General features: G+C 42.3%; 1 protein-coding gene across 1 annotated transcript in view; it reads left to right on the top strand.

The window, feature by feature from the left end:
- The window catches only part of LOC104281129 (MICOS complex subunit mic25-a-like), a gene marked incomplete at its 5' end in the record, with an annotated part of 43,622 nt that overhangs the window by 12,037 nt on the left and 9,442 nt on the right, over window positions 1-22,143 (top strand). Inside the window, one exon of the mRNA XM_009879021.1 lies at window positions 13,200-13,270. Coding sequence (XP_009877323.1) covers window positions 13,200-13,270 — 71 coding nt within the window. The remainder of the gene's footprint in view (window positions 1-13,199; window positions 13,271-22,143) is intronic.

Here is a 22,143-nt window from a genome sequence, read left to right as displayed (position 1 = left end):
TCACAAACTGACTTCCAGTACCCTGTGCTCAACTCACCCATTTAATGGCTGTTTTGCTGAAAGCTTGTAAAGTTCAGCAGTTAATATACCTCAGCACACCAGCTTTTAGAGATCAGATAAATTGACTGGTAATTTGATGAACTCCAAGAACATCTATAGTAGGGCAAATAAAACGTGTTAGATGTCAGCGCTGCCGCTCTGCCTTCTCTGCGGTGTGTATGCGCTCCCGTCAATATGTGTTGACTGATGTACGGCGCGTTACATCAAATTACAAGCAGCCTCTATGCAAACAGCAACTAAGTGTTTGCTTCCTCTTCAGTCTGGACGATTAGTGTAGAGATGCATTTGCAGTCTGTGTGCTGAAGGGTGAGCTGTCAGAGCCGCACGGTGATTTTGTTTCCCTGGCCGTTAGAGTACCTTTGCAGAAGGAGAGAATGATGCTTATGGGCTGCTTCATCTTGGAGGAATCCATCCTCACGCTCGACTTGTGAAATAAATGTGGCAATGTGTGGTTTGAACTTAGTGTCTTAACACTGAATTTAGCAGCTGAATTTAGATAACAATCTGGTATCTGGTCTCATCAGTGTATCACTATGAAGACTTGTTAAAGGCAGAACAAAAAGACCTAGAATGTGGTCTTGCCTCTTTGTTAGATCTTGGCACCGGAGTATTTGTCAAGTTTAGTCCCAGAAGAGCAAAACAAGGAGTGCTTTTGTCTTTTGAGACCTTTCCCCATTATCTAATATTCCTGATACCTTCCCTCACCATTTGTTATTCATCCCAGTTTTTCCTTCATTTCATTCATTTTCTTATTGCCTAATAGTCTAAATTTCTGTTTCCTTCCTCTTTTTGCTGCTTATGTGCTTATTTCTAAAAAGAATGGTATTTATAAATGTGTGTATGTAGAGGTAGCACTATTACCAGTAAAACCAGGGCTCCTTCTCTAATGGAAAGCAGTGCTCACGTACAGACATACCTATGTGTGCACACACACACACAATCTGTCTCTCACCTATCTTTACTGTGGTGTAGTTGTACCTTAGCACCAGCTATGTTATCCTGCTGCAGGAAGTACTAGCGCTGCCTGTTATTTCCGTGTAATTTGCCAACTAGTGCTCAATTAATTTTTGGCCCTGTTATTGCAGTATTGGCTATTTTATGAAACTGTAGAGAGTTAGCACAGTGAATTGATTAAATATGTTCCAGACCTTAGGCTGGAGTCTGTGTGTCTGCTGGGATTTGGATGATTGAAGCTTGTGCTTCTCTTGGGATATTCCAGATTTAGACTTAGTCTTGGAAATTGTTTCAGGTATAAAAAACTTCTCTGTGTGTGGAATCCACTTGCATAAGAGCCTGACTTTGGGGAATCTGAGATTTCTGTTTCAGCCTGCAGCAGTCCTTACACGTGTGGCAGGAAAAAAGGCACCACTATTGTGACTTAAAAATAAAGCCAAGGCCTGGGCACATTTTGAAAATGTCCTGAAAATTATGGCTGTGCCCTTACAGAACATGCTGTCATCATATTAATGGAAAATACGGCTAATAATTACTCTGTAAACTGGGCAGACTCCACAGAACATCTCAAATTTGTGCTGAATTAAGTAATCCAGAGATGAGACTTTGAAAACGGACTGCTCTGTATTTACAGCAGCTGTACCTTCTGAAGTGAATGTGCTTCGTAGTTTACTGTGGGTGTGTTAAATACATGTTTCATGACGGCCTAGGGCCACTTCTCTGAAGGTTTTTCCCCATCTGCCAGTCATTTTAAAGAAACATAAATAAAAGAGCTACTCCAATTTCTTGAACATATAATGCACATTCCTAGGAGACCAGAGTGACTCACAAGTAGCTTGTAAATAACATGTTTTAACGTTCTTAAATATATGTGCACCGTCAGACTCGCTGTGAGGTCTTGAGCCACTGCAAATGCTATTTGCTTCATCTGTCGCAGGATCTCCTGATCACCCAGGATGACGAGGGATGGGGTTTTTGTTTGCTTGCGTTTGGGGTTAGCTGGTGCTTTGGCTGTTGTATTCTGCTGCACCAAGAGTGATCTCGATCACAGTTTACCCTTAAACACCTTGACTCTAATAACAATTAGCTGGCTCGCTCATTTACAACAAGGCTGGATTGTGAGTAAGTATGAAATAATGACTAAATTTGTTTTTGTTTTTAATAGAAATAGTAAACATAGATCTCTGCACTAGAAGTGTCTGGGAGGTGAAACCTGACAAATGTGGAGATTTTTGCCCTGGTAGATATTCATCAGGGGAGCAACTATCAGATAAAAGATGCTGCCCTGCGCAGAGGACAGGGACAGTGTCAGAGCAAGAAAAGGCCGAGAGGCCACTTCATCTGTGCCAGCCCCCAAGAGGCCACAGAGGAGCGAGGGATGGGACAAGGAAATGCGGGAGCTGAGGTAAAACTCTAAGCCTCTGACTTGAGAAGGCTTGTAATAAGTAGGTTATTTTATGAGAAGAGCTACTTTTTTTTTTTTTCCTTTCCCAATTATTGTATTTCAGGTCCTTTCATAAAGAAAAAAGGCTTAATTCCCTCTCTTTCCTTCTCCCTCCCCATTCTTCTGAACAGAAGCCAAATTTTTGCTCACATGATTTCAAGCTGCGAAGTTGTTATGAGTTTGCATGCCTGGGTCAATTGAGCATTTCCTGGATTATTTTATTTTATTTTTTTTCCTCCCTAAAGATGTCTTTTGATGTATTGGACAGTATACCGAAATCATCTAATTTGTCCTGACATGCAGCAAGCCTTGAACTGACTGGACTGTGGTTCTGAAACAGAGAAAACAACTCATATGGGCATGTAAAAATGCTGTATTGTGTGCCCACCCAGGTGTGCATATGAATTTTTAACTTCATTTTTCATAATAGTTACATCTACCACAACGTTTTGTTTGGCTGTTGAGGGAATTAAGTGTAGTATGTGAGACCTTTCCCCTTTAGGTCACTGAGGTACAGCTTATGTTAGCAGCAGCAAAAAGCCGCTTCCTGGCGGCTCTTCGCTGATTTGTGTGGCACCGAGGTAAAGCTTCCTCCAGGTAGAGGCAAGGTGTGTTGCAGGAAGAAGAAGAACAACAACAAAAACTGTGACCCAGCTGTTGATTTCTAGGATAGACAAAGGTGTCTCAGTGAGGAACACAGTTTGTCCTTGCTGGCTGACAACAGGGCAGTGCTGGGTTATGTTTGTGGTGTGTTCACTTTTTGTGTGGAGAGAGGGTTTGGCTCCGGGTTTCAAGTGTTGGGGTGGTTGTGTTTTGTTTTTTAACTCCTCTTGTTGTCCAGCAGAAGTATAGTTCTGTCTCTTCTTTGTGTTTCTGTTGTCTGATTTCTGAGCCCAAGCTGTCACCGTTTGAAAGGCTGGGGGTTTTTGTTTGGTCTTGTCCAGTAGATATAGATGAAAAACTGATACTGTTTTATGAACCTGAAAAAAAACCCAACACTGTTTCCCAAGCTTTTCTTGTTACAAACTTTATCAACCACAGCAACAAACCCCTGAAAATGACAATGCTTATGCAAAAATACTTTTGGAGCTCTAAGCCTACTTTTATTTCTTCCTCATTTAGTCCCAACCTCAAGGTCTGTTGTTGTTTGAGTGTAGCACTCCTTACTGTTAGAGATGGCATTTAAAGATTAAATTCTGAGAGTAGATCTAGCTTGCACAGTGCACCCTACACGTCACATTCTTCCATTTATGTTCCCGGGGGGCCTTGACAACAAGGCTTTATGAGATTTTTCTGGTTTAATGTTAATGAGTTATTATTCCTATTATTCTGTAATGGACTAAAAGTGAGGAATGCCTTGTTCCCTTTCCTGCACCTGGATTCTGTCATAAAAATATGTTATGAAGCTGGTGACAACCAAAAGCTATTGAAGGCTGCGGGTGACATCACGTGTCAGGGTTGTGACAGCCATCGATTGTGAAGGAGTGGTCTCTGCCCCAGTATGGGAATGAAGCATTTGTGTGGCTGCCCCTGCTCTCTGTGGGTGTCTGATTTTCATGTTAATATTTATGTCTTAATAGCCCCGCTGTGAATATGCCTCTCGCCACCTGACTGGCGGCCTGTGGTTCTTCTGCGCTTGTCTTTGGAGACTTCACAAACTCTTTGCCAGCTCCAGAGATGACTCTTCAATGCCTTGTCCTCTTCAGAGGAGGCAAAACGGCTCAGTTAAAAACCGTGTGAAAGAGAAGATCACTGAAAGCAGAGAGAGTGAGACTGTCAAATGATGGAAAGGAAATCGCTTACAAATATTTTCTGATTTCTTTCCTATCCCTTTTACTATTCCTTATCCTTTGTCCTCCTTGGCTTTTTTTATCTTAGGATAAACATCGCATTTATTTTCTCTTTGCTGTGTGAAGAATTTCAATCCACTCTGAATAGCAAAATAAATATAGAAAGATAGTGCTGTTCTTTTCTCTGGCATAACTGATGTCTTGCAGGGAGAACTGGAGGTTATGTGACAGCGGTATTGTAAAGGCAGGCCAAAGGAATCTGTGTTAATTAATTTTCTTTTTCTTAGTATCAGTGTTTCATGTTATATTTTACTTCTGTTTTTAAGTAATAATCAATACTTCTAGGTAGAAATAGCCTAAGAATTTTTTTGCCAGCTGTAAAATAAATATACCGTTGCTTTATAACGTTTGTTCAAGTATCACTAATGAAGGGGAATGACATCAAGTTATCCTTGTAAAACTCCTTATGAGCTGTGGAGCTAGAAACTCTTTCCAGGTATTCATTAACTGAGTTTTCTGGCTCACTGGAAGATAAGTGAACATTGTCCTCATTTAAAATGTAAGACCCTAATGCTTAAGGTTAGTATTTTCTATAATAGCTTTTGCTACTTCACTTTTTGGTTGTCCGGGTACGATATATTTCTTCAGACGTGCTGATTACCCATAACTTGAGCTTGAAGTTTTGAATAATGAGCTCCCGAGCATCTCCAGACAGAGCTGCGAGCCAGCGGGCGCTTCTGCGAGTGTGGATTTGTCCATGTCATTAACCATGTACAGTGACCTGTAAAGTCCAGGCGGTCTTTTGGGCTGTAATCATTAAACCAGCCTCTCCTACAGGATAAAACGGAAAGAGAAGCTACAAGCATAGTGAGAGAGCCCTGACTAAAATACAAATATCTTCAGAAAATGCTCTGGGAGTAATAATAATAAAGAAAAAGCATGGTGGCAAAATAAATTGCTGCTGATCGAATTTTTCTTCCTCTCCCAAGTTTGCCTCCAGTATGGCAGTTTTTCTCCCTCGATAAATAAATGCAAAGATGAGAATCACTGCCAAAAACTGTCACATTTCTGGAACTTTCAGCCCCTGATTATTCACATTAAGCCTCCCCCCCCCAGCAGTACAGTATTCTGAATATGTACACCCACCATTCTGTCAGATCTGTGCAGTCTGCGTCTGGTTCATCTTCTGTGTCTTTGATGTGCTCCATAACGTAGGCAAAGAGAGGTCTGATAGTCTCTCTAAAAACCTGACAGTTTGTGTGACAATCTGTCCACGAATCCACAGGCTCCTTGTCAACCAAATGAGCCTTTGAATATCAGAGGTTTTCGGAACAGTGCTTGCAGCTTTGCATATGCACTAAGGGGAGAGTACAACAGGCTTCCTCGTAACCTGAGAGATGTCTGCGTTTCCCTTAATCATTCCAGGGACATCTCATCATTGCTTGTTGGCTGGTTCTCAGCCCCGCACATGTCGGGGTTATTTAGCAAAGCTTGATTTACTGGAAACTGCACATGGAGAATAATTTGCAGTTGGGGGTAGAGGGAAAAAACCCTGGGAGGGGGTGAAACTTGCAGGCTTTGCTATAATTCTGGTTTTTGGTGGGTATTTTGTTTGCTTGTTTCTTATGGCGATCTCTTGCTCGCAGTTTCCTTTACCCATGCAAGTGCACGGATGTGCAGCATTTCCTTCTGACTCCTCCAGTTCTCTCGTGCATCCCGCTGCCTTGGGTCCCTCTAGGAATGCAGAGAAATTAATTTCTTAGCTACCTATTGTAGGAAAGGACGGGGTCATGGATATAATTTAGATTTATTTTTTTTAAATTGGGACAGGGACTGTTAACTGGGCCAGCTGCTGCAGTTTATAAATGGGGCTCAGGGATATTTTCAGCAGAGAAAGCCGGGAGTTTTAGCTGCAGCCTGCCCATCCAGGGTGGTGGGAGTTCTGTTGGAGGCTCTGTCAAATACCAGCTCTGGCATGATGGCATCAAACCTTAGCTATAATGTTCCTCCCTTCCCAAAATAAGCTCCTGTGATGGGCTCGGTGGGGGAATGTATTCAATATCTTTTTTAATGTATGACAAGTACTTGATGACTGCCAATTTTTTTTTTTTCCCTCTGAAGTGCTGGTCAGCATCTTAGTGAAACTTTCAGCTTTGTACCTTGGCACTCTTGTTACCCTGGCAGTTCCCTTTTCTCTCTTCTCCCCTCCCTTTCCCTTAGCACCGATTCTCTGCGTGGCTGTCGCTCTCCTGCGGGCGATGCCCGGTCGTTAGAGGCAGCGCCCTGTGCTCTGGGAGTTGATCCTGGCTGTGCGAGGGGTGGGCTGGCAGCACCCAGGGCTCGCCGCAGGACTCGCTGTGCAGCGCCCAGCGTGGGTGCAGGGATGTGCAGGGCCGGGCCCGGACAGGCGTGGGCACCGCCTCACCTGTGCAGGTCAGCCAGGTGTGGGAGTTCTCTGAAGCTGATGCTGAAAACCCTCGATGTTCAATCAATGCCCGGGAAGGCAGTTTACCTGCACTTGCCAGGTATAATTGATTTGGGCATTCACTGTGAATTCTTCACCTAAGACGTGTCATTCCTATATTAAACTTCCAGCTAGGAGGAGTGTGGAGTGATACTCTTCTGCAATGGTTTTAGCGTTAAGCCGAGCCTTTCACGTTGCTGTTGCTGTCCTTGTCAGAAAGCCCGAGTTGCCTGCTGGCATTTTATGGCCTTTCTCTTTGAAGGTGCTTTTACTTTCTGGGGTTTGTGTTTAAAGAATTACTAATGCTTTATTTGTAGTCTTTCAGAACAGCGTGCTTTAAAGCAACCTCATATAAATGCAGTGTTTAATTTTTTCTGGGTGTTTTTTCGCTCCTTCTTCCCCATTTAATTGCCTCCAAAGTAATAATTTCTTTGTTGTTGGCTGTCTTTCTGACTTGAAGATAACATGAGGCTCTTTCTGGAGGTTTCCGGGAAGGCACATGCGGCTCTTGGGAGAAGTTCCTAATATCATCTTTCGCCGGGGTGCCTGTTTTAATTGGACTCTTCCCAGAGTACCTTCGCAGAGATGATCTGACTCTGGTGTGCCGTCTGGGCCCATAAACGCTTTTTCGCCAGATGGAGTATCTTGCTGTGGGACCTGGATCTGGGAAGTCATGGGGTGTGTGGCTCTGATTCACTGTGAGCTTTAGGGGCTGTATCTTAACCTTTCTGTGCCTAGCTTGTTATCCGTAGGAAAAAACTAGCTGTGGTACCTCTCCCCAGCTCTGCCTCCCTCAAGTTTTGTGGAGATTGATTTTTTTTTTTTTTTTTTTTTTTAAATTTTATCTCAGAGAATCTGTCTACATATGCTACAGAATTAATATTTTGCTTTCAACTCAGGATAATATTGCAGTCGTGAGAAGGTCTCTTCAAACAGGAATATACTTCTGCCCATGACTGGTTTAACTTTCCTGTGTTGTTTCTGTGGACTTTGCTCTTTTTCTGTCTTCTCTGAATCTTAATCCAAAATTTATGATCTCACAGCTTATTGCCGAAGGAAAGAATAGAATGACACAAATTCAATGCACTCATTTCATTATTGGTCTCAGTGGGAGGAGTGGATGAACCCACACATGAACAGCAAACAAGAGATCTGTGTTTAGAAGTTGGCTTTGGCTGAAAAAAATCTTTTTTCCGTATCAGCAAGCTGTTTGTAGTTGCTTGCATCTTTCCTCTGTTACCTTTTAAGAAAAAGACATATGAATTGCATGAAAACAGTTTAACCCTTGGCTTCTATGCTCTTGTGATATGCTTTATGTGCATATTTCTTTTCCTTGTTAATTGGCTTCTGTGTTTATGTGCACTTGTGCTTGATAGGAAGGAGAAAATGTGAATGATCTCTTTTAGCTAAATGCTAGCTGATACCAACAAACAGGCTGAGCAGAGAATCAGGAAAAGCGAGCTCAGGAGGTGAAGAGATTGCGTCTTGCAGCGTGTCCTGAAATTCCCGAAGTCCCTGTTTGGCCAAAGTTGATAGCAGTGATTGATCGTGTAGGTTGATTTTAATGGATCCAAACTGTCGTCCAGCGAGCAGGTCGGTTCAGCTCACCTGCCTCTGTACCTGTGGGAGGGCTGCAGGTAGATGGGGTAATTTTTCAAATCTGTTAGGAGCCATTTGCATGAGACTTCTGAGTGACAAGAACGAGCAACCTGATTTACGGTGCGTGTGAACCAGCAGCCAGGTGAGGTGTGCGGTGCCTGAGTGTTCCTTTGCTGCCCTTAGGCAGCATCGCAAGCAAAGGTGGTTCCCAAAGCCTGCACCAAGGTTTTTCTGTAGCTTCCCGCTGTTCCTCGTGGCAGCAGCCATGTCCAGGGCAGGTGTGAGTTCCCCGTCCCTGAGAGCTGCGGGCAGGCGACAGTCGCGCTGCTTTATCAGGATGGCGTGAGGTTGTATTTCTGGTTTGGAAGCAGCTGGAGGCAGCTTCTTTGGACATCTCCCCGTTGATATTTCATATGTGAGAAGTTGCCTCTGCTTTCCTTTCCCTTTTCTCTCCCAAATACGCGGTGTTCCCTACTCGCAGGATGCACCTCATGTCCCCCCATCACTCGGCGCTGCCTCTCGTGCTCCTTTCGGCTCGAGGGGGGCTTGTGGTGGGAGGTTTGCTGAAAGCTGGCGAGCGTGGATGTCGGGAGCAGGGATCGAAGCGACACGTCTGTCAGGTGCGAGGCAGATTGTACCATCTAATCCCCTGGCTGCCGTCTGCAGCGTTTGTCAAGGCCTCCGCTGGCCTGCTCCGTTTCATCAGAGGTATCACTAGCATTCATCTAGGCTGGCAGCATTTCAGCAGCTGTTAATCCTCTTTGTATCTTTAAATGCTGTGACCGCTGACAAGCTTCTATACTCTGAGATGTCAAAATATTTCAAGATAGCTGTGGTGATGGTGATTGGGGTTTTTTGATTAATCAAAACACCTTCTGATCTATTGACCCAGGCTGAACCTGACAGAGAAATCTGCGTCCAGCATCAGGTTTTTGCTGCTGCTGCTTGGTGTTCGCAAAGATTTTTGCCTAAATCTGATTAATCTCTAGTTCCTCATGCTCATGATGCGCAGATTTCTGGTTTATGTGTTACCGCAAGTAGCGCATGTTTCACTGAAGTTGTAAGGAATGTGGTTTAATGTCAATGTGAGAATGAGCTGGCAGGGTTTTCTCTTTATGCTTCAATTACTTTCCCTCCTGAAATAACCCTGAGAATTTCATCTTCTGCTATATTGTTTTCTTACTTTCTTTGCTGTATGTTGTGGAAAGGGCCTGGGCAGCGTAGCGAGGTGTAGTAGGGAGTGCTGGAGTTTCTCTGCACGTTTGCAGCCAAGGAGGAATGCTGAATTAAAATTACTCCAAATTTAGCTCCGGATTTTAAAATTGATTCCTTTTGGAAGGGGAATTTTTAGTGCAAGAGTGTTTTGGGAAGAGTGGGGAGCAAGGGTGTAGCAGCAAATCTGTTGTAGAAAAACAGCAGGGTAAAGGAAAGCGATTCTGTTGGTCTTTAGGCTCTAGTTATGTATTTTTATAACTTCTCAGTGTTTTTATTATTTGCTACGAACCATCATTTAATAGCAGGGGAAAATCTTTCAAAGTAACATTTCTTTGTTTACTTTGTTTGTCCTCTCTGGAGAGCTCTCTCCCCATATGACAAAGCTCTGATCTTCCGAAGTTGGCTCCCCTGAGGCTCAGCTTTATTGAGAGAAGTGAAACATTTTAGGTGGTTCATTCATTCTTTCTGTGTCTCTTGTTATTTGAGCCCTTATGGTGTCCTTTGGTCATGTTTTTAAACTTATTTCTGCAACTAAGAATGCCAGGAGCTTTATTTAATAATAGTTGAGGTCTCGTGTTCAGCTTTTTCTTTGTGAGCTGCCATTTTATCTCAAGCATCAAATGTTGTGAGAGTAAATTAAAAGCAGTGTTGATGTCATGTAATTTTGTGTTGAATGTTCTCTCTTTCACTGTGCAACTGAATATCGTTTTATGAAGCTGAAGAACTTCTACGGGCAGCTCAGACTTTATTTCAAGTGCAAATACCATACCTTGATCCTGCTGAGCAGCCCTTACGTGTGGGCGGCTCTGCTGAGGGCACAGGGGGTGCATAGATGGTTTCTGGCTTGGTTGGTTGTTTGCAACCTTATTACAAAGTTCTAGAATTTTGTAGGCCATTGGAACGTTATCCCCTGCCGTAGCATGGTAAGTAAAATACTGAAAATGAAACAGATCTTGCGTCTGAAGTTGTACAGGTGAGGATACTTGGAAAAATATTCTCGAAGTAGAAGCTTCAAATCACAGAACCTGCGGTGACTGACAGGCCTGTCTGATGCTCGTTTAGCCCGTTTGTTGCTCTTTTAGTGTTTAGGACAAAAGTGAATGTGACTTTCCCAAGGTAGGAAAGGGCCTAGAGGCCAAGGAAAACCTGTTTAACAAGTCTGCTTGTTGAATGAACTCAGGTTTAAATGGCAAAATTCTATTTTTTTTTTCTTATTTGGGGAAGCATTTAAAGCTACTGATTCATAGCATTGGAAATACTGCTTCATTGGGGTTTAGGGGTTTTGAGGGGGGAAAAGAGGGGGAAAGGGCAGCAGAGAGGTCTGATCCAAAAGCAAGAGGCCCGGCTGGATCACATGCAAAGATGTTTTCCTTTTAAAAACTCAGCAGCTTTCATCTTCAGGTTGAAGGTCTCCTGGGCCCCTCCTTGATCTTCGCATCTTGCCATGTGTCTTGTGGTTTCTCCGAGGCCAGCTCTCTCCTCCTTGCCCTGGCTGAGATTCTTGCCTCTCTGCTCAGGTTGTCACTTGCCTGTTTTTATCAGCTTTAGGATCCAGAGCTATTTCATACTGATTTCTTTCCCAGCTGTTTCTGGCCGTGTCTGTAGTTGATGTAGTTGGAGATGAGGCTGACCACAGTACTGGGCAGCCGAACTCTGATAAACTAGACAAGCACGATAATCGACAGTGCAACCAGCAAATGACTCTGTTGGCTTTTTCTCCTTTCTTTAGGTGGGTTAAATGCCAACCTCATGCTGGGTCTCACGTACAACACATTTGTTCCTGTTTTCCTCTCCTGCTGCTGTTGCACTGCAAAGTGCTGCAGGCTAATAGTATTTGACGAGGCTACTTCCTATAGCCTGAAAAGTGTTTAATTTTACTGCCTTGTTTTCTCTCTTTCCCAGTTTCTCTCATTTTGATCTTTCAAATCCAGTCCCTCTGAGAAATCAGACAGTATGAAATATGAAAATTGCTCGGGTAGTAATCGGAGAAATGGTGAGACTTATGAAGCCCATGGAGATAACGCTTACATCTACTTATTCACATTATTTAATTTTTAATGGCAAATTTAATTAATGAAGTGCAGGCCTTGTGGTTTCATGTGTGAATAAGTAACAGCAGGGAGCTGAAAGTCGTGAGATCTGTTTACAGGACAGAGAAAAAAGCTCCATTAAAAGCTGAACTTTTCATTATAGGATGGAGAAAAATGGGTTTAATAGCATAGAAGTTTGACCATTATGTAACAAGTAAGTAAAGGAAAGCATTAACGACAGTTTGCTGGCGAGCCGCATTTTGAAGCGATTGCTCTTCCATGAGTTCTTCGTTCTGTCTCCTGGGTCAAAGTTTGGAAAAGCTAAGTCTGTTCTGCGCTTTTTGTGGGATGACATAAATTCAGGCACCAGAGATAAAACGCTTAAATATAGCACCTTGAAGCCTCGGCTCTGAAAACCTGTATAAGCCTTCCAATTAGCTGAGCTTCACACAACTTCAGTGGTACAGGCAGCTGTTATCCTCGCTTGCAGATGGGAAATGGTGACTTGCCCAAGATTGCACAAGTGGCAGAACCGCTAATAGAACTTGAGTTATATCTGTCCTTTCCTTTTTCTAACCACTGAACAATATGTGTCGTCTCATCATGCGCAGGACCACAGCTGCATTTATGGGAAAATAAATGAGGAAGGGCAAGAATAGTGTTCTATATAAAATGACCAAATTTGGGGAGAGACGAGATAGCAGCTAGAACTGGCCCGAAATGAATAGCTGTCCTCTCTTTCAGTACCGTTTTGTAGCTTTTTTGATTGATTATTGCATATTTTCTGCATGTGCCTTTTCAGACTAAGGGCCTTGCACATGACGAGATTTGAGTGAGGCAATTGCAGCTATTTCGGTATAAAGTCCAGAGGCTTTGCCTAAAGCAGCTTTATCAGCACTTTAGTGACACAAGACCTTGCAGCGCAGTGGCTGGGGGGGCGCAGCCGTTCCCTTCCCCTCCTTGTGCTTGGGAGACTTGTAAGTGCAGCCGAGAGGAGAAATTCGCCCTCCGTGTTCGGCGGCTGAGCAGTTGTGAACTAAAACTCTGTGCAAGCTCAGGAGAATTTAATGCAAACCTCTTAAGCCCTGCAGCAAGACACTCCAGACTCTGTTTGGCAGTGCCTTAACTGATACCTGATACGCCTCCCTGTGTTGTTAAAAGGGAAACAGGCTGCATAATTTTCTTTTAGAGAATAAGTAACATAAGTAGAAGCACTGAAATGTAAAATGGATTTTCCAGTGCTAGCAGCCAATTTTGATACTTGCACGTCAGGAACTTGAAAGATCCTTCACAGCATTTAATGAAAAAAGAGAACAAAACATAACCTAACTCAAAATAACTTGGTGCTGGAAACACCTTGTTTTTGTGGTTACATGGAATAATTAAAGCTGATGGTTGGTTTTTAGCCACCTTTTCCCATCTTTCCCTTCACAAAGGTGAAGTGTGGAATGGAGGACGCAATCATGGCTTTGTTGCGTCTTGCTGGAGAAAAAATCAACTTTTAAGAATTTTTTGTGTTCTTTGAACTGAATATGCTGTTTGTTGTTAGAAATCGTTATTAATTATAGAAGATAACTTTGTGGCGGGATAAGATCTGAGACTCCTTTAATTTTTAGAGCTGAGTGTTATATTCTTTGTTTCAGAATGCGGAGATCTACAAGCTGACGTCGGAGCAATACCAGGAGGCAGCTGCCAAGGCAGAGGAGTGCATAAAGTGAGGACCCATTTTTGTTCTTTTCAGCAATTCCAGTTGCATTTCATAATGCTCTGTGTAACCTCTGGATAGTCCAATGAGCGGAGCGTGAAGTTGCCTCCTGTCAGGTATTTAGGGGACTGAGGAGTCGTAATGTAGCGTCCTCTCTTTCTGTGCCAAGCTGGACAGAATGGAGTATAAAGTTGTTAGATATTGCAAGAGAGAATGAGGGAGAAAACATGAACTTAGGAAATTCCCATTAAATAGGAATGTTTACTAGGGTTTTCAAAATGGCAATGGAAGGTGTTTCAGACTTTGACCCAATGTATGTAACCTCATATGGCAGCACTGGGCTAACGCGTGGGAGTAGGAAGAATGGCACAACTTGCAGAGTTTTCATTGTTCAGGGAAGAAAAAGGTAAACAGTTTGAATCTTAGACCTGTAAATTTCAATCAAAATAAAGGTGTTATTATAATAAATGTTTCTGTAGAATGACTGTAATGATTTTTCCGGCCGTTTTTATCAGCCTTGGCCCAATTAGCTGGCATTTAATGTTGTCTTTCTACAATGAGCATATTTTGTGTCTAAATTTCATTTGTATTTGCCAGTAGTGTTGTATAGCTTATTGTTCCACATGCACTAACAGCTATCTAAGAAAAAATATTTTCTGTAATTCTTTAATATTAATGAGTCCAAAGCAATTACACTGTCAAGAGCAGCACTCGAATCTCAGTTGGGTAAACAGTTGGCCAACATGCAGTAAACTGGAGTAGCAACATATGTAGTCCAGTTGGGCCCAGTCCAGACTGTACGATACTTAATTGCATAAATAGATAATGTAGTAGTGATGAATATGTTAGTAGAGTGTGCAGTATATTGTGCTGTCTTTATTTAAAATTATATTTGACTGCCAAGGCATCACATAACCTGTTGTAATTTCATATTTTTGTTTGGACAGTCAAGCAATAAGTTGCTAAAGAAGCCAAAGCAAGTCAGCTAACACATTGCGTGCATTTTCATGCGGTTTCCTGTGTAGAATTCTAAATTCTGTTTTTAAGTAAAATTTTAAAAATTCATAAGACATAAAGTTCTGACAGTCTTTGATCAGTTTAGTCTTTTCTTGGATTGGCTTCTGCAGATGTTTGCTCAGTTGTTGGGAATCCATGTAGCAGTGATTTATTCTTGTGACTTTGTAAAGGAAGAGATTGGGACCTTGGTTTATTTTATGTACTTGTGATTACAGACTGTAACTAACCTATTTTTTATAGTAGTGTTAAGTTTGTTCCTGAGGTTTCAGTTGCATTTGGTCTCTGTTTCTGGTGGAGATGAAGACTGGTAATGTAGGAAACTTGGGAATGCAACCATTCCTCATAAAGGTCAGTGACTGAGATGAGTACAAATACTAATGGCTTCTTTCTTTCAAGATTCAGGAAATGTCTTTACAGCCTCTTAGGGCTTCCATCCGCTTTTCTTTGAGCCTTTATCATCTGCTAGTCCCTGGCTTCTGGCCTTATTGTATAATGCTCTTCTATTTGATGGCAGTATGAACTTGAGCTATCATAAAGGGACAGGTTCCTTGGGCTGTCTTCCTTGCAGCTGAAAGAGACACCTGCCCTAATGTGAATTTTGCATGAAAAGATAATGTGGCTGAGGGGTATCTTGAAAGGGACAAACTGTGTGCCACTAGTGAAACTAAGGGAGAAGGTGAGCATCGTACTCCCTATTTCTTTACAGTAGAAACTGTCAGCAGTAGCTGGGATTGCACCGAGTCGTGTGTTGGAGTGCACAGTCTGGAATGGATAATGCCCTTTGATAGTTGTCTGAGCAGGAAGAGGTGTTGCTTTGACCAACGAGCCTGCAGCGGATGTGTCTCTTACAGCAGTATGCAGCGATCGTTTTCATGATCGCTTCCTTAGTGTACAGCACGCTGTACAAACACTCTCAAAGAGTACGTTTGCCTCAAGTGAGGGTCACGATAAGGCTGGGACGGGGTCAGGGGAAACTTCCTTTGTACATTGGCATTCATTCTTAATTGGTAGGACCTGAAGCCTGCGTGTTAAGAGGTCCTCTTATTAGGCATTGTATTTGCAAGTCTTTCTACAGCCTGTTTACGGTGATAAATTACAAGATCCTGGGACTTCAGCGGAAAGAATAGTTTGCTCATCCTGTTTTGCACTTTTGTATTACACATACGAGCCCAGTAAGTGCTAAGATAGGTAAGACTGGTTTTTGCAGATCTAGCAGCTTGGTTGACAGGAATAAACTGATGCTCCAACAAAATTACATGAACTGGAATATAGCCAAAGTTTGAATGAAGCCCAGGTCTGCCTGCATCCAGTGCTGGACTACCACAGCTCCTGTAATGAAAGGAAACCAGGAGTGGCTCTTTCTCCATCTGCAGAGAAGAGTGCATCTCCTTCCCGTAGAGTCTCTTCCCTAGCTTGTATCATCCCTGTTTCACTGAACTCTTTGTCCTGCCCCTGGTACTTGTGCCTTGTGGGGTTAATCTACCCTGTATTTGTTGTCTTCTGCCACTGTGTATCAGCGTAGCTGATGGACCAAGACTGGAATAGAGCTCGGGCTGTTTCCACAGTGAGTATGCTGTTTCTTAAGAGTCCATGTTGAAACAAAGGTAAGAAATATCCGAAACAAAAAAAAAATCAGTGTTTTCTTGGCATTTATTGGCTTTTGCAATTCTGTTATCAACACCTACAGCTCTGCACAAGTGGTCAAGTGTTCCATGGGCTATTTCCTCTCCTTGGTGATTATCAAGGAATATAGTACAAGGTTTCTGCCAGTGACCCTTCACGACATGCCCGTGAGGTAGTCAGGTAAACCTTCCTGTCTTCCTTTGTATAGAAGCAGAAGTGAAGTACTTGGCACTAAGTTTTGTATTAAATCACTGACTCAGGCTTTAGCTCTTAGTTTCTGCTTCAAGGTGGGAGACTAAGCTTGATGCCTGCGTGACCTGACTTGCACAATGGACTTTGTTCCCCATCTCTTGACCCCGGCCCAGCCTGCTCCTGTCTCTGCACTCCTCCTACCACAGTATCTCCTTCTTTGTTCTGGGCTCTGTCCAACCTGTTTCTTTCTCCCATAAAGAAGATCCTAGCAACGAGAAACCACTGAGCACAGCTTTCAGCACCTTGAGCATCTTGCCCTTGTTGCTTACATGCTGTGGTGAATTGGACAGTTGCCATGGGTATGTTGTCTCAGTGATGTTGTTATAATTGTTGCATTATTATTTTTCTCCTTTTGTTAACCAACAAAATTAAAGTCTGGGGACCTAGAACATTTCCCCCTCTCTTCTTTCCTTGTTTAGCAAACTGTGCACATCAGTAACCACCCACAAAGGAAGCAGTGTGTAAATAAAACGCCAGTGCTCCCCGCCCTTCACTTCGTTCCACATCCTTTTCTCAGTGTTCATAGAGCCATGACTCAGACTGGGTTTAGAGAAGACAACTTGCTAATCCCCTCCCTGCTACAGAGAATAAAATGGCATTTCATTCCAGAGTCTATTAATGCACTCGCTCCGGGGATAAAGCAGCACTCCCAAAAGGCAGTGGCCAAATTTTTTTTCTGTTGCGTTGTCTTTGTCTTCTTTTGAGTGTTACATTTAGATTAGCTTCTGAGGATTAAATGTTATTACAGTCCCTGAATCTGTTAAGGGGAAGGAAAAAAACATCAGTAAAGAGGTTATGGCTTAGTGCAGGCACTCTAGATTTATCCTCAAAATGCTGGGTTTTAAAAAAAAATTATTTATTTTCTTTTGTGAAGGTCGTCTTATCATGTTTTCATTTTATTTTTGTAGTTGTTAAATTTGGATGCAAGAATTGTCATGGGTGGGGTGTGAGTCTCTCTAAAAGGTAAAGCTGCAGGAGTGGGGTCAGGGGATTAGGAAGCTGTTAAAAGATAAAATTGTTCTGAAGTTGAGTTTCCCTCCAAAATCTCCTTATAGTTTGCAGAACTGTTTCGGAAGCTGCTTACCAATGGGTGTGTTGCTTTGCATGTTGTGCTGAGAGGGCTGCATATGCTTCACACTGTTATCAGGGAGTGCATAAAGAACGTCGGTATCTTATCCTGATAGAGATCAGCCTCGAATCCAAGGCAGCTTTCCAATGGAGAAACTGCCAAAGAGATTTACTCCATGTGGGACTTAGTATCTCAGTTCCATTTAATGGTCCTAAGATCTTTAAACTTAATGGACATGAGTATTTAAGGCGATTATGTTAGAGAAACTGCCACGTAGTAAGTATCCTCCTGGGCTGAACATGGAGTAGAGAACCACACTGACACAGTGAGGGTAGAGGGAGAAAATTCATAGCTGGATTGTCTGCAGGGAACAGGGAATGTATGGCTTGCTTTCGGTACTCGTGGAAGTGAAGGTTCTATTGAATTGCACAAAATTTTGAGGCTGACGACCTGCCAAAATGGCAACACTATCTGGAACCTAGAGGAGCTGCCTTTTCTTTTTTTCTTCTTTTTTTTTTTTTTTTCCCCCTTGTTTGTGTAGATCTGGAAAGTTTATAAGATAGGTATGTGGTGATTCTTGAGTTTATTAATCCTGAAATGTACTATGAGGCCTCAGGTATTTGAGCAGAGGATTGTGCCCAGGAGTCAAGCTCTAAAATAGTTATTATGTGGACAGTTGTGAAGCCCAAGCAGAAGGGTAAAGACATCCTAGTTTTCAAATAAAATTGCGCTGGGATTTCTCCTATCATTAGATTAGATAAATGATTAATTCCATGTTGAAATGAAGAGCCTCTGCAATAGAGATTTGAGAGTTTTCAGGAATAAAAGACTGCTTACTGCTAGGAGCTCATCCCCAGCCTTATCTCAGCATTGTGCTTTTGTGCCCTGCAATGATGATGATACTTTCACAAAAAATAGTTTGACTCCATCCCAGTCCCGTTCTTCGCTCAGCACTTGGTTTGTGCTGAATGTTCCTACTTCTGTCCGCGCTGATTCTGATTCATGTAATCTTTGAAGAAAGAGAGGAGTTATTAGTCAAAGCTTTGCTGTTTTGCATACTTATAGAATTGCTTCTGGTAGGAAATTGGAATATTGCTGTAAGACTATAAGGCATGAGTTTCCCCAAAGTTACTTCAAAAGGGGGCAAAAGAGTAGATGGGTCAAGCTGGGGCTTTGTATCATTTTACATGGCATGAATTTTACTGAAAGAAAAACTTTCTAATCATTTTCAGTTCTGCTTCACAAAGATTTTCCCTCATTTCTATTAGCATGTAAACATCATCTTTACGAATTCTGGAAGGCCTGTGCCTAAGCAAGTGTTTGTGCCAAGTGTTGATTTCCAAACAAGGTATGTTCCCTTACCACGTTAGGAATATCATATGTGATAATAGTCACATTTCTGTAACTTTTCCAGTTGGGCCAGATTATTCTTTTTTGAACTGACTTTTAAATCTTAAAAATTTATTAGATTGTATACTTCAGCCAAGCCGTCAACTATTCTTTATGAAGTTCAATTCTTGGAGATCACTAAGATACTGGTTCTGAATGAGACTTTCCTTTTGCCCAGTTCTTAAACTGATGTTCTAATCTAGTGTTCGCAATGTCATCTTTCCTTTCGTGCATCAGGAGGGATGACTAATAAATCAGTCCAATGAACTGAGATTGCAGTTCTGTTAGTGTTGAAAAACTGGTGTAAAATATTAATATATCTTTTCAAAATTGTAAGAGCATTTCTTCAAAGGTACATTGGTGGAACTTGGAAATTTATAAAATGAGACCCGAGTAACGAAGGCTGGAATAGCAAAGGAAGAGGTGCCAAACACTCCATGTAGTCTATTAGGGATGTTTCTGTTGCGATCGATTTTTACACAGAAAGCACTTGTATTGTGTAGTAATGTTGCCATTATAAAACCCTTAGATCAGGGTTTGTTGGCAAGCCAAATCCAGATTGTTTTCAAAAGCATGGATATTTGTGCAGCTGTTAAAACAAGCCTCAGAAATACTTTGTGCATCAGAGTACGTGAAATATTTCAGTTCAAAGCTCTTTATCACAGAGAATGCAGTGAAAATAGAAGCAGATCTCTGCCCTCAGATTGGGAATTAGGTATTGTGCTTTGTACCCTGGTGGAAGCAAGGTTTCTCCAGGTTCATAGTATTTCATTGTTCATTTAGATGTAGTGACAGGTCTACACCAATGTCCAGAACTTCTTGTGCCTTTGGTTCCCCTCCCACTTCCTTTGGTTTCAGTTGAGAAAGATATCATAAATAGTAATTAATGACCCAGCTTTGCTGTGTTTTTCTGCCTCTGTATTCCAGCGTATGTTGTATCATGTGCTGGTGGTAGTGGCATGGGGCTGGTTCGTAGAGGATTGAGGATGAAGTTGTCTGGGGAAGCTGTCCAGAAAGAGTGGTGAATTAAAGATGTCAGAAGCAATAATGCCTGAGAAACCATTTGTTACCAGTGAATTAATGACTTGTTTGCTAATTAGCAGCCTAAGGCAAAGTTGAGGTAACACTCCTAACAATCTGGTCATTAATTCAATAGCAACTGATTTCAAGGGCAATGTTGCTATTTTGAACAGTTATTATATTCCTGATTTTGGATTATATGTGCTGTGCAGAATGTCTTTACTTATTGTTGAGTGAGTCTCCTCCTGGAGTGATGAAGGGATGACAGGAGAGACCAAAGGCAAGTGCCAGTGGAGGAAAATTGAGGAGGACAATAGTTTGTTCTGTAGGTCAGAGTTTCTGTATCTCCACTGCTGAGGAGGTAAGGACTTTGACAGGGTGGCTGTGGACACCTTCCGTTGTGGTGATCCATCTGCACAGAGGAAGCTGGTGGTGGTCGATGTTGTTGGCTGATGAGAGATCAAGGTCCTCTCCTCCCTTATAAAGGGAGAGAAAAACCATCTCTACCATCAGACCAGGCTGTGATGACTTAATTTTATTATTTATTTATTCTGTGTGATTTTGGTAGTTCATGAAGTTACTCTGATCAAATAGCTTTCTAGGCTGTAGAGTCCCATCAATTTTTGAAGTTTCGGGACCAAGTGGTGCTCAGCCTACTGTGAGGACCTTGCTGGGATTGATTCTTCCTTCCTATCCTTTTCTTTTCCTTGTTAGCCCTGGAGGGTCTCTTGCCTCCTTGTCTGGGACATACATGTACCGCACCAAACACAACTGTGACTAATTTGGCCCCAAAAATTGACGTTTGGAAGACAGGAGCACTTATTCAGAGATGAATATTGTTTCTTCAGAGAGAACTTCTCAGCGCTGTGCTGGCTGGCAGTGCCACGGACAGCACCACAGAGTAGCCCCAGGTGAGCCTGGGACTCATGAACTCACCCAAGGCATTTCATGTGCTCTTCCCCAAACTGAAAACCATGTTACCTAAATTATTTCCTATAAGGATTTTTTTTTCCAGTTCACTGAGAACTTCTTGAAATTATAATTTTTATTTAAAAAAAAATAAATAATCCTAAACTCCCCCCAAAACCAGACTTCGTGGCTTCATGCGTGTTCTCTGAAAGCACCGTTGTCGATGCTCTCTGGGGGATGAGCAGCTGCTTGATGGGCATCTTGCCAAGTCAGTACTTGGCAAATTGCACAGGATGGTGAAAGGGGACGCTGTGGTTTTGAAGACTAGAGCATGTGGGCAGGAGCAAGGGGAGTTTTTTTAATAAGGTGGACGTTTAACTTCAGATCCCACCTGAACTTTAATGCTGGCAGCTTCCTTCTCCTCTCAAAATTTGTTTCTAGGATATGCTGCACTGTCAGTGTGGAATATACTAATGGACTCTATTTTTGTCTGTCACGGATACTCCTTTGTGTAGTCTGGTGTAAACTGTGGAGACTTAGTACAATGTTTAGTGGCATTTTAGAAAAGTAACTGCTGTTCAAATGAGTGCTCAGGGTTTTGTTTTAAGAAAGAATGTTTCGTTAGCAGTCTGACATCATTACAAGATCATTTCACATAGGAAAAATTTACTGAACCTGTCTGTCCCTCATGTCTTGTGATTATATGAAATCAACGTACCACATCTTCAGTTACTTTCTTTGGAATACTTTTTGGGGAAGAGTTTAATAGACCAACAAAGCGTATGGGCCCAGCATTGTCCCAGCAGTCAGTTCCCCACGTAACCCCGAGACATTATAGCATTACCACAACCCATATGTTCTTAGGGCCAGTGCTGCGTGCATTCTGTAAGCTGCATGCATTCCCTTCCTGACCTGAGATCTTAACCAGTTTTTAGATGTTGGATTTTATCTGAAGAAAGAAAATCCCTGTTCGGGTCACTTGTTGGGCTGTGTGTTGTTTTCAGATTCAGTTATTGCTTGCTATATTGCTTTTCTGCCTTGTGGGAGCTGAGCCAGCTTCCTTTCTGATGCAGAGAACTCCTTCCAGCAACAAGATTCTGACTCCTTCCTGCTTGGCTTCCAGAGACCGTTCTGCTGCTAACTTTAGGCTCTTCATCTTTACTAGTCAACTTTTAGTAACTTGGCATCTTTGGAAAAATTGCTGCATGGCTTTGTGGGCAGGAGATCCAGTTCTGTTAACTTCTGTATCTCTTGGCAAGTGAAGGAAGAGGCAGTAGTTTTCCTTTCATCTTCCAAACTGGCAGTTTCTCATAACTCAGTATTTTATCATGATAATCAGTGAAGAATTTACATCCAAATTTACATTGGAATTATCCACTTGTGGGGAAAAGTCTCTCATTATTTCAAACCACTTGCCATCTGCCATGCAGAATGCTAATAGAGATGATTAGATATTGCATTTTCAGGTTCAGTAGGATAGGGATCATTTAATTTTCTATGGTTTTGTACAGTATTTTGCATATTGGTACCCTCCTCCTACCCCAAAGACCTACAGCCCACTGCTGAAACCCCAGTGCCTGCAGCTTATGAGGTGCTAAGGAAG

This window comes from Apaloderma vittatum, unplaced genomic scaffold (assembly GCF_000703405.1).
Source record: "Apaloderma vittatum isolate BGI_N311 unplaced genomic scaffold, ASM70340v1 scaffold16851, whole genome shotgun sequence".
NCBI lineage: Eukaryota > Metazoa > Chordata > Aves > Trogoniformes > Trogonidae > Apaloderma > Apaloderma vittatum.
The sequence above is the reverse complement of the archived record's forward strand: the minus strand, read 5'-3'. Positions and strand labels throughout refer to the sequence as shown.